This window comes from Acomys minous, assembly GCF_964271855.1.
Source record: "Acomys minous genome assembly, chromosome: 11".
Classification (NCBI taxonomy): domain Eukaryota; kingdom Metazoa; phylum Chordata; class Mammalia; order Rodentia; family Muridae; genus Acomys; species Acomys minous.
The window spans coordinates 92,729,556-92,746,267 of NC_140492.1; the positions used below are offsets into that span (position 1 = coordinate 92,729,556).

General features: G+C 36.2%; 1 protein-coding gene across 5 annotated transcripts in view; it reads right to left on the reverse strand.

Annotated features, from left to right (window-relative positions):
- ADAMTS6 (ADAM metallopeptidase with thrombospondin type 1 motif 6) overlaps positions 1-16,712 on the reverse strand; it is a 234,947-nt gene that overhangs the window by 192,589 nt on the left and 25,646 nt on the right. For 4 of the 5 annotated variants that reach the window (XR_014783308.1, XR_014783309.1, XM_084802031.1 and 1 more), the window contains exons 4-7: positions 14,382-14,550; positions 8,307-8,518; positions 7,429-7,512; positions 6,797-6,942 (exon numbers count right to left, since the gene is read on the reverse strand). Coding sequence is in view for 3 of the 5 variants with exons in the window: in XM_084802031.1 (XP_084658157.1) it covers positions 6,797-6,942; positions 7,429-7,512; positions 8,307-8,518; positions 14,382-14,550 (611 nt within the window). In the remaining 2 variants the exon portion in view is untranslated. Of the gene's footprint in view, positions 1-6,796; positions 6,943-7,428; positions 7,513-8,306; positions 8,519-14,381; positions 14,579-16,712 lie in introns of all 5 variants that reach the window. The other variant, XM_084802033.1, reaches the window with a different exon arrangement.

Here is a 16,712-nt window from a genome sequence, read left to right on the forward strand (position 1 = left end):
GCCTATTCTGAAGTTACTGTTTTTTAAAATGTTTAAAATGTCATGAATATAGGCAATGTCTGTTTTTCCAGGTGCTTGTTTGCACCTGTATCCTCGGCCTAACTGTGAATAATACCTACTTTCATTATTTTATTCTTGTTGTTGTCTTTCCAGACAAGATTTCTCTGTGTAGTCCTGGAAGTTTCTCTGTAGACCAGGTTGGCCTTGAACTCAGAGAGATCTGCTTTCCTCTGCCTCTCAAGGGCTGGTATTAGAGGCATGAACTGCTGCCACCACCTGCCTCCTACTTTCACTCTTTTATTGTTGTTGTTTGAGACAGGGTTTCTCTGTGTAGTTCTGGAACTTGCTCTGTAGACCAGATTGGCCTTGAACTCCCAGAGATCTGCCTGTCTCTGCCTCCCAAGTGCTGGGATTAGAGGCATGCACCACCACCACCACCCTCCTCCTACTTTCACTCTTAAAAGGCCCTGTTATACAAGAAATTAGTCATTGTAGTTTGCCATAGTCCTAGACTGGAAAGAAAGCTGACTGTATACAGTTTTGAGTAAAGAACCAATAAAGCATGGACAAAAGGAAAAGACCTAGGAGAGGAGAGGATGGCAGGGGTGGTAAGACCACTGAGGTAGAAGACTATGTGCTTCAAAACACCCACACAGCAAAACCAACCTCCTATAATCTGAATTCAAAACTCATATGTTGTCCTTATACCTAACGTATCCCTTAATGACAGTAAGTTATAAGATACTTAATATTTATGATTTCCAAGAGAATTTTGAATTCTTTTGAATTAAATGTTAATGTGTCAGCATTAATCTCCCCTTTGTCTGTCTATCCTCACATTTCATCCTGAAGCAGGTATTCAATCCAGACAGATATATTTTTAAAATGTGTTCAAATCTAACATTATAGACCAAGCTCTATTAAAACCATTTTATAGCTATTTTTGAACTTTTTTTTTTTTTTTTTGGTTTTTCGAGACAGGGTTTCTCTGTGTAGCCTTGGCCGTCCTGGACTCACTTTGTAGTCCAGGCTGGCCTCGAACTCACAGCGATCCGCCTGCCTCTGCCTCCCGAGTGCTGGGATTAAAGGCATACACCACCACGCCCGGCTTATTTTTGAACTTTTATACAGTTGAGTTACTTCAGAAATTCCTCTAGGAGAACCAAAGTAAACACTCATGACTCCTTAAGAGGATAAATACACCAATTTTAACTAAAGACCAAATTATGACTTACTGTGCAATTTTGCATCTATACTTTAAGATGTACTTATAAGTCCTAGGCTTTTCACTAATAAAAAGTAATAAAAGTATATTAATTGAAAAATAGCCTAATAAAGAGGGCTGGAGAGATGACTCATAGGTAAGAGCACTTGCTGCTTTTGCAGAGGACCCGGGTTCAGTTCCCAAGACCCACTTCAGGCAGCTTACAATTAGCTATAACTCCAATTCCAGGGGATCCAAGCCCCAATGCCTCTTCTGTTTTCAGAAAGTACCTGTGCACAAGTAGTACTCACACTCAGGTCCACACACATATACATAAATAAAAAATAAATTATTTAAAAGAAATAGAAAAATAGCCTAATGAACAAAAGGGATTCTTAAGTTTGGTACATTGGTTTTAGGCTAATAAGAGGAATATAATGTTAATACATGGTACATCATAGATAAATTAACTCTATGAAAAGTCCAGAATGGGCTAACATGTATAGAGATGTCAGATTAGCTGTTGTCTGGGGCTGGTCCAGGTTGGCCTGGGAAATGGGCTTGTCTTCCTTTGGAAATAACACAGTATTCTAAAATTAATTACAGTGATGGTACCATAACATTATGCACAGGTACACAAAAGCCACTGAATTTTCCTTTAAATGGGCAAATTACATCTCAAAATTGTTTCCATGCAACAAACTTAAGCATTCTAAATATATAACAGTAATGTGTTAATATCTTAAAATGCAAAAAACAAAAACTGATTCCAATACATTGTAGAAGAGAAAGCCAAAAACCATACAAATTTGTTTGTACTGATAATATTGACAGTGGTACACTCTACATCACTAGCTTTCTACTGGATTTCAAACTATTTCTTAAAGATTTGACCACAACATAAATTCAGAAGTTGGCTTGACTTTAAGCTTATGATTACTATTTTCCGTTTGTGTGGAAATGAAAGATAAATAATATGTCAACTAGCAAGGTTTTATTCCTAAGCAGCTGTTAATTTGCAGTTTGTGAAAATGTATATTAATGAAGTATGTAAGATAATTCACATCAAGATTACATTTGGTTTAAACATTCCACAACTTATACACACGTCAAAAGTAAATTTATAAAAGGCAAAATGTAATAAAAAACAATTAAAAGAATTTTAGCAAGTAAACTGTGTATGCACAGTCCTACCCTGCCCTCTAATCTGAGTTTCAAGAGTTTCTGGTAAAAAAAAAAAAAGGTTAATCACTTATTGACTTAGTCATATGCTACTTAAATGTTAATTATTCTAAGAGCTTAGATAAAAAAAAAAATAAAGACTACTCTTGGTTTCTGTTTTACAATTACTGTTTACTTAAAATATAATTATATGGCTGGAGAGGTGGCTTATCAGTTTAGAGTACTGGCTGCTCCTTCAGAAGACCAAGGATCAATTCCCAGCACCCACATGGCAGCTCACACCTCCAGTACAAATAGATCCTTTCCATCTTCTGGCCTGCATGGGCACACATGTGGTAGGTACATGGACATAAATAGAGGCAACTGTTATACTTAAAATTACATACATAAAATATAACCTGTAGAATAGAATACATAAAAACGTCGCCCCATTTCCCCACATCTAAACATGACTGCACTAGCCAAGTGGTATTCAGTGATAGTGTATCATAGAGAAGAAGCTGAATATCATTTTAGGAAATGAGATGAAGCTACATGTGAAGCCTTTATAAGTCTAAGTAGTGACAACAGGTATATTATTAATTATAGTGTCTATAAAGTACTACAGATACATACTGTGGTTGTTTGAATTGGAATGGCCCCCACAGGCTCATATATCTGACTACTTAGTCACCAGGAAGTGGCAACATTTGAGAAGGATAACAAGGTGTGGCCTTGTTGGAATAGGTGTGGCCTTGTTGAAGGAAGTGTGTCACTGGGGGTGGGCTGTGGGCATGCTCTGAGATCTTAAAGGCCCATGCCAGGCCCAGTGTTGCCTTCTCTGCCTACAGGTCAGGATGCAGCTCTCAGGGATGCTCCACTGCTTTCCTGCATGCTGCCATGCTCCTCTGCTTTATACTCATGGACTAGACCTTTGAAACTCTAAGCCAGGCCCAGTTAAATGTTTTCTTTCGTAAGATTTGCCTTGGTCATGGTGTCCCTTCACAGAAATAGAACAATGATCAAGAGACCAAGACACACATGTTTACATGTAAAACACATATATGTATTTAAAAATAGAACATATAAGTAATTTGGTGGGTTCTTTGTTGGTTTTAGTATTACTGATGCCAGATAAAACAAATCTATACTAACTTACTGGTGCATTCAGCTCAGAGCCAGTGGACTGCGTGTAGCTTAGGATACCTATAAATGTGGCCTGACCTAACACAAAATTGTACACTTACTAAAACAGTATAAGACAGTTTTGTGATTTTTTTTTAAGCTGGATTGCTCAGTTCTCAAGGGAGGACTTTGTTGATGACAACAGTGTTACAATATCAAAGGTTGAACTTTTTTTTTTTTGTCTAGTCGGTAACTGAATAACTTTGCAGGGTACAGCTTAAAATTCAACAAATAAAATATCATTTTTAAACAGACCTCAAAGGTAGCTATTGCTGCCTAAGTGACAAAAGTTCCAAATGACTTTGTGCTTAAAACATTTAAGTTGGAGCCAGGCCTGGTGGTACACGCCTTTAATCCCAGCACTCGGGTAGCAGAGGCAGGTAAATTCCTGTGAGTCTGAGGCCATCCTGGTCTACATAGCGAGTCCAGGACAGCCAGGGATACACACAGAGAAATCCTGTCTCTAAAAACCAAACAAAAACAAAACAGAAACAAAAAAAGCCAACAACAACAAAAAAAATTTAAGTTCTTGGAACAAATATGGTTTTGTGGAGATAAAAATATCACCCATTTTTCTTTTGTAATCCTTGACAATTGCATTACAACATTCCCCCTAGTGAGCTGACATTTCAAACAAACATAAATCACGCTCTTACCAACAAATGGTTGGAGTTACAACTCTGAGTGGGACAGTTATATGAAATGAGTTTCAACCTTAATATAAAATCAGGTGTGGAATTCTCTCTTAAAGCCTCAAGGTGATGTTAGGCTATTTACCTGGGCCAGAAAATGCATAATCAAAATGAGATAATTGTCATCTTTATTATTTAGGGTTTTTTTTCCAGTGAGGGATTGAGCATTATAAATGAATATATACTTAAATCATGATGTTACTTTTAGTAAAATTTAAAGAATTCCATACATGAATATATATATATATATATGTACAACTATACAATTTCAATATATTTGCACTGTATTTTTATATTCTTGAGCAAATGATGTTACATCAAGGCTACAGATTCATAAGTATTTAAGTAGGAAACAGATTTGAGCAATTCATCACTCAGTTTTGGCTAAAACACTCAACTCTGAATTTGCTCAGATTGTTTCCTACTTTTCTGTTGAGTTCTTGGCTGCGTAGGCTACTTTGAGTGGCTTTTTGATGTCTGAGGCTTGAACATAACGTTCTCTGCTCCGTTGTCTCTGGTGGCCAGTCATACTAGTATTAGAAATGCCCTCAGGCTTTAACGGGAGAAGGCAGAGCTCAGATCTCATATCAGTCTATACTGGCTGAGGTAATAGAGGTTACGAGAATGCCTTTTGTATTATGTGAAGAGGGTTCATTCAGTAAAATGCTTGGTGGGGAGTTACTTTGGTCAATGAAACGTTTCTATATTCGCATAATTCCTAGTATACTTTTAATTTCTTAAGCATATTTGGGCGCCTTTCAGGTGTCAATCCTCTGAGGAATTAGAGAACTGATCAGACAGCTCTAACAGCACATGTATAAAGAACCATAAGATCTAGCTTTATTCAGCCAACATATGATAAAATTTTCAAGATTTTAGTACTTGGAAACTTCATGGTTCAATTAACAGATTTAAAGTTAAATCGCAATATCATACTGAGTGTAAAGATTCTGAGCCTCTTTTCTTTATACTCCCTCCTTAGAAACCTGCCACAGATCATGCATGTGTTAAATATATTCTCAAAAATGAAAAGAAATAAAATAACAAAGCTATCTTGCTCAGCCAAGACAGAATGATGTTTCCATTTGCTGACTGTTCCTTACTGTGAATATATTTTGTCTTATATTTGTAAATACTGGTAAGTGGCCAAAATTATTATACTGGGATTATTAAAGCATAATGTTTCTACCCAATCATGATCAGGGTATAAATAAGTTAAAGCAAAGTGTGACACCGGCAGTCCTAACTATTTTGGGAGGCTAAGGCAGGAGGAGAGCCGGAGCCTTTGTTCTAGAAGTCAGCCTGAGCACCACAGCAACACCCTAGCTCTAAAGCTAAAATGGAAAGGTATTAAGGCATATATGACAGTGAAAATAAGACGGTATTACCAGAGATGAAGTCTTCTTTCATTTATAAGTTGAATGATTTTAGGAAACTAATTTAACTATTTTGAACTAAGGTTTCTGGTTTGTTTTGTTTTGTTTTGTTTGTTTTTGGTTTTGAGGGGGGTTTGTTTTGTTTTGGTTTGGTTTGGTTTTTGGTTTTTTGAGACAGGGTATCTCTGTGTGCAGCTTTGGCAGTCCCGGATTCACAGCAATCTGCCTGCCTCTGCCTCTCGAGTGCTGGGATTACAGGCGTGCATCACCCCACTAGGCAAGTTTCTTTATATCTAACATGCAAAAATTCCCAACAATACACCCCATAGAGCTGTAGGCGAATAAATATAAAGACCCTTGTAAAACTAGAAAGCAGTGAGCAACTTCATTTGCTTATTAGGGAGTAATGACTTTTCTTGAGAGAGAAAATTTATAAACAATATGATAAATCTCCTTCTTAGAAATGTTTAGATTTTTTTATATTTTATAAATATAATTGTATAAATTTTTTAAATTTATGCATATGTGTGTGAATGTATGCAATTTGTGTATCAGTAGCCACAGAACGTATCAGATTCTCCAGAATTGTAGCTACAGGCACTTGTGAGAGCCCAATGTGGGTGCTGGGAGCGGAACTGGGCCGTTTCCAAGAGCACCACAGGCTCATCACCACTGAGCTGTCTCTCCAGCACTGGACCTGTTCCTTTTAATTTAAATGCTTGACTTAAATAATGTAATTAAATAGACCACCAATCTCCTCCTCTCTTTTAGTAAATTAACATAAATTAAAACAACTAGAAATACACAGGAATAGTTATTAGATCTTGTAACCAAAAGTGACAACTTATTTCTCATACTTTTAAATCTTGCTTTACAAAAAGCAAGATTGTGTTTAATTAACAAATGATGTCTGTGCTTTCAACTAAACATCACAAATAGGGCTTATAAGGGTAAAAGTTATTTATCCTAAGTTAATTCATAATTATTGTTTTTAATTTAGCTCATCTGATGCAAGCACATTAATATTAGATTATATTCTTTCACAGTAATAAAAAATAAATTACCACTTTGCTCTTTCTATACTCATCACCTGAATGAGGCTTTAGATAAAAACAAACAAGGTTACAAAAGCAAGCAAACACAACAAGCAAAGGAAAAATACTTGCAACAAACCATACCTAGTAATAAGAACTGCATTATCGTGGTGGGCAATCCCATTTTCTGGAATGGTGTTTCCATCACTTTGGTGGGAGAGAATGGATTTCTGCCATTTACAGAAGCTATCGAGGGACTTGTCTGCATGATGGTTTATCTCCAAGTTTGGCTGCAATACAACATGCATACCAGAAATGTTCCAAACAAATTACTAAGGTCAGTTGTCAAAACTTGAAAACTAAAGTGGGACTATAATTAGAAGCAGTGGTTTCTAGGAATAATCTCTTGCCGATTTTTATCTCCACAACATCTGGCCTAGGGTTCATTTAATTTATTACTGAACAGACTTTCCTTCCAGTTCCAACCTGAACATATCTGAGATCATCAGCATATAAAAATCAACCATAACCATTATTACCATGTAAACCATATGAATAAAATGCTCATCCTTAATTCTGAAACATGTAGCACATATGTATATATGCAGTAAACGCCTTAATAATGCATGTAATATCTCAATATTACATAAAATTAAATTTTAGAGGTAAAAATGTTTAACTAGAACTTGCTAGGAGAAGTAACAAAGAAATATATCTGTTCATAATGATAATCCCATAGTCTAAGACCTTTGATATATAAACTAATTCATTCTTACCTGATCTTCTGTGAGAACAATTAAGCGAGCCACTATAATATTCACAACGTTTCCTAGACTGGAGTCACGGTAAAGTTTGGCAACCTGACCTCCAGAAAATAAGAAAAGACAAAAAGTCAGACAAAAAGAATTGGATAATATTTTGAATTTCTAAAATGATAAAATGCAATTTTTATGACTTTATGGTGTAGAGGGGTTTTTTGTTTTTGTTTTTTTTTGTTTGTTTGGGTTTGTTTGGGGTGGGTTTTTTTGGTTTTTTATTTGTTTGTTTGTTTTTGGTTTTTGGTTTTGGTTTTGGTTTTTGGAGACAGAGTTTCTCTGTGTAGCCTTAGCTGTCCTGGACTTACTTTGTAGACCAGGCTGGCCTCGAACTCACAGTGATCCACCTGCCTCTGCATCCTGAGTGCTGGGATAAAAGGTGTCCGCCACCATACCTACTTCTTATTGTTCATTTTTAATTAATATGAATGCCTAAAAATGAGTTGTTAAGTCTTATTTAAGGCACTTGAAGTGTTAGCTCATACTATAGATTTTTGTGATGCATGCATTTCATCTCTAAGAGAAAATACTTGTTGTAGACTACTTAAAATCCTCTGAAAAGCTTCTTGAAGGTGGAGTCTTCAGTGATATAGTGTATAAAAATATCTTATATAAATAAATGGGGGAGACAAAGTCAGTTTAATTCCATGGGTACGTATTTACATGTACAAGTTCTAGACTCAATCCCAAGAACAAATTAAAATGATATTTCAAATTTATTTTTTACCACTTTATACAAATAAAATTTTATCATTATTTATTTTAGTAAAAATGCATTACCTTAGTATAAAACACAATAAACTACTTAGTAACACAGAATATAGAGGGATCAAACTTACAATATTCATCACACTCAAAATATAATGCTCAATGTCTTTACGGCCATGGTAGCCCACCATCATTTTGTCTGCGACTACTAGTGTCTCCACAAATCTCTCAGTGCTCACGGATCTTCTCTGTCTGCGATGAATATGTGTGCCATTAATTGGTGATAAAGAAGGAAAAGCAGATGTCTTATTCATCCACCAAGGCTTGCCACTTTGTATGAGATCTACAATAAAAATAATTAGGTAACTCAGATAGATTGTCTAGCCAAATACACTTATGTAGAGATCTCATGTAGATAGGATTCTCATATATACTCAAATGGATCAAGACACTCACAATAAAGGAAGAGAGTAGATAACTGTATATAAGAAAAACGTGCAAATCTTCAACTTAGCTAACTTACCTGAAAAGTTAATATGAACATTTAACTTCTCATGAAATGAAATATAGTTATAAAACAAATTAGTTAATACACTTTTAAATAAGTCTTTCAAATTATTTCAGTGGCTAATTACATTATAAAAATACCTTTCTATGTTGACTATATACCGTAACAAACCATTTAAGACTGCGTAGACTAAATCCATGCTGACAGAAAACAATGATGCTGCAGTATCTATCATAACGTGAAAGAGCATCCATGTTACAGTAAGTTCTTTTGTTAAAACGTCTTAATTAGAGGCCAGTGGTGGCCATGCTTTTAATCCCAGCACTCAGGAGTCAGAGGGAGGAGAATCTCTAAGTTTGAGGTCACAGCCTGGTCTACAGAGTGATAGCCCAGGCTATACAGAGAAATTCTGTCTCAAAAAAAAAAGTCTTAATTAGAACTAATTCTGTTCTTCTCAATTGAAAAGTGCCATGAATTAGGTGCCCCACATAAGTTAATGTCTACAAGCACTTAAGTTGACAAAACATAGAGTATCACTTTTCTCAAGTCTAAAGTGGGGTTTCTCAGTTGTTAAAAAGCATGTGACCAAGATGCTTGACCAAGTTCAGATCCTCACAAGCCACTTAAATCCAGCTGAGTGAGGCAACTCGTAATTTTAACAACTCCCAAGAGCAAGCTGGCTAGCAAGGCTAGTAATATAAATAAGCTGTAGGCTGGGTTTAGAGACCCTGACTTTGATTTCCAACATCAACCTTGGGTTTCCATAAGTACATGCATACTACTCACCCATGCACCAACACACAAGCAAAAAAATAAAACAACAACAACAAAAAACCACACACAGGGAGAGAGGGGGGGCCTGGAAAATCGAAATATAAAATAAAGGTAATAGACATTAACATGAGACCTTAAAGATATGCTAGCAACATGTTTTTGAGATTATAATAATCCATTTCTCCCTTTCCTTTCCTCCCTCCAAGGCCTCCCATGTATCCATCCTTGATCCTTCTCAAATTCATGGCCTCTTTTTTCAGTAATTACTGTTACATGCATGTATATATATGAGTGAATATAACATGTTACATGCATATATAAATATATTTATTTATTTGCATATGCACACATATATGTACATACACACACACAACAAATTCAGTCTGTATGTAACTTGTATGTATGTTTTCAGGTCTGACCATTTGGTATTAGATAACCAATTGGTTTATTCTCCCACTCTCAGCATTCCATAATTGTCTGTAATTATTTGTGCTCAGTTGAGGCCAAATGCCACCCCAACACACACACACACACACACACACACACACACACACACACACACCTGCCACCATTTACTTTGGCATGTCTCTTGGTGTGGCCTTTGTTCACCTCATGGTTTAGGCAGTAGGAGTGCAGCTTCTGACATTACTAGTAGACAAAGCCTCACAGCAAGCTCCCCATCCTTGGTTCTTATCTGCTCACTTAATTTGTCCTTCTTAAATAAATTTGAGCAGGTAGAGGACCATAACATGTTTCTTTTGTGTCTTTATGAAGAACTGAATATTTTTATTACCTCCACAGCTAAGACATTTAGTGAGTGAAATTAAATTAATATATGATTGACAGAAAGTAACACCATTTTAATGTCTTCCCATTAGCTTCTGCCTTTCTAGAAACTTGCATTGGTAGACTGTAGAAATTTTACAAACTAAGAAGAAATGGGAAGAATCATGAGAAGAAACAGTTAAATACTTTGGAACCTCATGTAAACTAAATAATTCTCCTTTATCTAAAGGTCAAGAGAGACAAGGGCATACCAACTATCTCAATAGACTACTCCACAGCAGTGTCCAGTCATGTCCAGCTGTGGCAAACAAACCCATAGGGTTCCACAATGACCCTGCACTAATACTCTTTTGTCAGTACGGGTAGGATGACAACTTGAAATACAAGTGATTACATACACACAAATACATGATATACAATACTGTAGAGTTTTCTGACTCTAGATTCTTCCTTGCTGTCTTGAAGAAAGTATGCAACCATGTTTTTGTACTCAAAGCAAGTCTCTTTAGGTCCCCACCAGTAGGCCAGTCAAAATCTAAAGCTATCTACAAGCTCAAGAATGAGTGTATGAAGAACAAAGTAGATTATCCTTCAGTCAAGATGCCACGAGAAATTCTAACTCTAGCTAAATCTAAACATATGATCCATCTGTTCAGGCTTCCAACCCTCAGAAGCTGTGGGAAAATGAGTGTTTTTTCAAGCCACTATATTTGTAACAAATATTGATGTGGAATATTACCAAGATGTTTTTATATTACTGTAACTATAACTATAAAAATATATTTTTTATTACTATAACTCCTATGCAGTCATCTGTTATCACAAAGTTATTACTTTAAATGAGTTATGCTCATTTTTCACTGCTCTGGCTAGATACCTTCTATCTAAACAAAGTTAAGTTCCATTCATTTGGTCATTTTAGTTCCTGAACCATCCAATCTATTTATTTTAACTTAAAACATTGAAGATAATTTAGACATATCTGAAACATAAACAGTAATGTTGCTTATCAGTGCTACTATCTGCACCATTCTGACTGCTATAATTTTCAGACATTTGTTAGTTTGCTTGGCCGTCATTCTTTGTGAAGGGCTCTAACAGTCTCAAGCACGCAAACACAGGCCCAGCCATGGCAAACATAGTGCCCACAGGCTTCTCCTGCTTGCTAAAAGCCATGAGCTTACATTCCTAGAGCTAGCCCCCAGGGTCTGTTCCCTTATTTGCCACTTCCTCCTCATGAGGCCGACTATCAAGATCCAGCTATCAAAATACTGAAATCTAGCAACCAAAGCCCTCTCTTTTTTTTTTTTTTTAAGCCGTCTTTTGGCTTACCTAATTAACATGCCCAACTAAAATTAAACACTTCATCCTAACATGGGGTTTTTTTTTGTACCTTTGTAAACTGCTATTTTTCCTAAGAGCCACATGTGTCTCCTCCCTATCCAGAGGCAATCCTTTGTCCCTCCAAGGCAAATATCCCTCCTGCCTCTCCCTCGCTCCTTTTCACCCCTGTTCCCTGCCTCCTATCCCATTCGTGTCCCTCTGGGACAAATAAGTCTCTTTTGTTCAAGAACTTGGTCTTGGTGTATCCTATGCCAACTCAGGTCCTTTCACTTTGAATATGAGAACTGCATCTTCTTATTTTTAAATGTCCAATAAAGACATTGTATTGTGTATATGTAATTATATATTTACATATATATGTATGTATTACATATATATATATGCATTTAGGAAGAATAGATAATGGGGTTGGAGAGATGGCCCAGCTGTTAGGAGCACTGGCTGTTCCTCCAGAGGACCCGGGTTTGACTCCCAGCACCCATATGGCAGCTCACAACTATCCGTGGCTTTGTGTTACCTCACACAGACACACATACAGGCAAAACACAATGAACATAAAAATTAAAGATATATAATATTCTGTTTTGTTTTTCAATTAATTTGACATAATTAACTCATTAGAACTTTCTATATTTTATATATTCTAAATTCCTTCCATAATGATTCGTAACTACTGTATGTCTAGTCAAAAAACTGGAATACAAGATTGACTTGTTTTTGTCTCAAAGTGAAGCTTAGTTATTTTTCAAATTTTTCTTTCTCAATTTAGTGTTTTATACATTGTAGAATATTAAGGAAAATTTGCTACATAAGCATAACACAGTAACTTTTATCCCCCAAACTAACAAATGGATCTTATTGCTATCTAAAACAGTTTTTCAGCCTTTTGATCATTACTACAGAAATGTCTGGAGACATGTAACCATTCACAATTGCTGTATTGACTTGCTACACTTTTGTGTGTGTCATTTATTTGCCTATTTACTGTTTAGTTCATTGTCTCTGTCCTTTCTTGAAAATAAGTTCTATGAAACAAGGACCTTTTGAGTTTTATAATTGTCATAGCACTAGTAAAAGTGTTGCACATAGTGGTAAATGCATAGTACTTAATAAATATGTTACTAGATAATGGAAATATGGAGAAGCAATATTATCTATATTAATGGGTTAAAAAGACATCCCACTATCCCCGGGTACAACAATAACAGTGATTTATTTTTCATAAATTTTTCTGGATTCTCTAAAGTTTCTAAAGTACACACTGTTTACATAAAAATTGTAATTCATATTTAAATAAGTGAAGTGTAAATCATTTAGAACTGCGTACGGCATAAATATGGGTTTTACCCAGTCAGTATATGCTAGCATAAACTGAGCAAGAAAGCTGGGGATGTATGTCTATACATTTACATCTCATATTTGACCTATGCTCTTGAAATATATTGCAATTCAGGTTTTGGCCAGATAGTTTCCAAACTTACTAAACACAGAGTGTTTTGTTGTTTGTTTGTTTGTTTTTGGTTTTTGGTTTTGAGACAGGGTCTCTCTGTGTGTGGCCTTGGCTGTCCTGGACTCACTTTGTAGACCAGGCTGGCCTCGAACTCACAGAGATCCGCCTGCCTCTGCCTCCTGAGTGCTGGGATTAAAGGTGTGCAGCACCACGCCCGGCTTCACAGAGTGTTTTACTTAGGAAGATTTAGTGACATTTCTGAAACACAGAATTCACTCTGGTCTAACAGGTTACAGGCTAGCCAGGGCTATAAAGTGAGGTCTGTCTCAGGGGAAAAAATCTTTAAAGAGTAGAAATGGATACTCTAATAACATAATGATAAGTAAAATTGGGGTAACCAATGTGTGCTGAGATAAGCAAAATGGGGGTTGGGAAACTTATCCAAAGCTACATAGGAGTCCACGTTCCTTTTGCTGTGCTGGGGTGGACTCCACATTTTCCAATTTTCATATTAGCACCCTAGGTCACCACTTTTAAAGTTGAACAGCTACCCAGTCTTTATGGAACACATATAGGTTTATATCATTCCTGCTCCTTAAAACTGTTCAGAGGATTTCCAGTACACAGTGAGCTCTGCATTACGGCATCTGAGTTCTCCCTGCTGGTCCCTTCTAGTCTCTCTGATGTAGTTCCCACAACCACTCCTCTAGACTACCTCAAATTTCATCTCTGTATCTCCAACCCATGTGTACTCTCACAGCTAACATTAACAGCTACAATTAATGTATAGAATATGACAGGGCCTCATAACTTCTGCCCCCTCTCTGTGGAACACTCTAGCAGCTGAGCATCCTCTTTGGTCCCCTCAGGGCTCAGCTGAAAAGCCACATCTTCCATGAAACCTTCCTTTATCATGGGAGCCTCGGTTTGTTGGCCCTGCTGTGTATGTGTGCAGTTCCCTATTCAGGGTTAGCGCTGCCTGTGAGTACTCCCTAAATGCTCCTGAAGACTTCCAAGGGTGTGTGCTCCTGAGACTGGCATGAAAATGGCAGGCTAACCCAACCATACAGAGTGCTATGGAACACCTGTGCATGCAAGCTGTAAATAATAAGGCACTTTTCTTCTCTGCGAACAAAAGAACGTCAAATTTTACATAGACATACTTTAAGAATTTCTTAAAACAGCTTCCAAACTGACTTGAAACTATTATTAGGTAATACTTTTTTAAGGTGGTTCTGGACATTATAACTCTGACCACCCAAATAGTTTCATTATTAATAATATTTTACTTTCCAAAAAAGAGACACTAGCAGCACACAGTGCTTCCCAGAAGCTTGCACTCACCTGAAACCCCACAGTGAGAATGGTCATAGATGTGCCGTTGCTGAAGAGTAGACTTTTTGTAAATAACATGAGGGTGGCCATTTTCATAGCTAAAATGTTTGGAATCCTCTGTGGTATTCTTTAGAGGTTCAATAAAATATTCTTCGTCTTCTGTAGCAATAATACCATGCTAAAAGAAGGAGCAACAAAGGATTTACCTAGAAGGGCCATTTTAAATAAATATCTTTAATACCAAGATTAAAGATAATATCGCCACAAAACAGAAGTTAAAATACGTGTTAATTTAAAACTTGTGCATTTTATGTATTAAGTAAAACAATGTAAATTTCTCCATGTTTTAAAAAGAGCAATTAAATACCTATATATGTTCTGCAATGTACTAAATATGTCAAATACACATTTTCTCAACAACTCTTTGAGTTAGCAGAGAGATCTATGAAAAACATATTTCCTTTCCAAATTGAACATAACTTCATTTTCTCAGTTTAGGCATAGCTTTGTTACGAAGTTTTAACCAATACAGACAGGCAGGGGGCTGTAAAGCACCTTCAGGATCGGTCCCTGAATACCATTCCAGGGGAACACTCCACACCCTCTTTCTCTGCTGCCAATTGAATGGAAAGCACCCCCAAATCTAGGAGAAGTAGAAGCCAAAGAAGAAGGCCACCAGGTCCCTGAATGACCTCTCACAAAACCACCTGATGTAAACACTTAACACAGGGAGAAGGAAACGTCTGTAGGGATAACCATGGACATTTGGGGTCTGTGATATACTAATTATATGTTTTTATTTAAGATACGCTCCCTTTTGGGTATGAAGTTACATGCTCAGAAATAAGAAATTGTCCAGTGCTGTACATACAGAGGAAGAAAAAAGAACTTGCTGAATTCAATAAGAGCTCCTCCATTTCCCACAGCATCACACCATTTTCTTCCTGTTTAGTCGCCTCCTGTTCAGCTGTCATATTGTAAAGCTTCTTGGCTTACATGGAGTGGCATCATTCTCCTCTGAGCTAAGTTGGAGCTTCTTATCAACAGCATCTATTTTCAGTTAATGCTACACTGTTGCAGCTCAAATCTTGAAACTTTATTTAAGTTCAGTACAATGTTTGCCCTGCACAGTTTAACTCTCAACTAAACTACTTGCTTTCTTTGAGAAAAATCTTTATGTCTTACATATATTTGTATCAGTTACAGCCCCCAAATGTGTCTCATATGCAGTAGGTAAGTTTGCTGCTGAAAAATAAGATGGGAAAAGTTACCTGCACGAAAAATGAACTCCGCTAAATAAATAAATATGAACTCTACTCTTGCCTAATCCTGTTTTCCTAATTATGGCATATGAAAAGATGGCTCTAAATGCAATGACTCTTTGACACCAGATAAAATACAAACACTCTGAATTTATTTCCTCAGCTTTAAAAAAAAATGAAACAGTTGTTCTAAATTACTCATGTTAAAACAGCACTCTGGGGAACCCTAAGGTTTCCATAAAGTAACCTTGAGGGATTGTCCCAGACAACAAAGGGAGACCTACATGACTTAGATTCTTAAGCTCAGAATTAGCTATGTTTTTATTAATCAGTATACTAAGTGTCCAAATAATATTTTATATGAGAAAAGTGTTTCCTTCTCTAAAAAAAGAAAGAAAGAAAGAAAGAAAGAAAGAAAGAAAGAAAGAAAGATTGAAAATGTATGGTCCAAATAATTTCTAATGTCTCTTTGATTTCTAAACTTACATGATTCTATTTAGAGAAATTTATTTTAAATACTACATGCTTAGAAAGATAGATAAGATATAATCAGATATGTTATAACTTACAAAGAAGGTTGCCAGTCACCCACAACACATATGAAATGAGTTGAGGAATAAAAAACAAAGAAAGAGGAGCCCTTAGTAACTTCATATTATTTTTATTATTATTTCTATCCCTCTGGGTAACAGTCTCTCTATTAAATACAAACACTGAGAAATAATTTAGTACACTATTAACAACTCCAAAATCTATGTAAAAATTACTTTAGCAGGCATCTTAACAACATACTAGAAAAGTGAGCAAAATGTTTTAAAACACAGGCAAGTTTTGTTAAAACTTTTGATTAGGAGAAAGTGTAGGACAGAATCTAGGATTTGGCCCAGAAAGGCTGGAACACTGAAATCATCCTGGACTGTCATCGTATTAAGATGAAAGCCTCTAACAAACAAACAAACAACCTCAGGTTATTGAGGGAAACAGATTCAAGCCTGTTAAGTAAGAAACAAGTAGAAAAAAAACTATAAAAATAAAAAGATTCTCTGTAGTATGTGTCCTACAGATTGTTTCTATACAT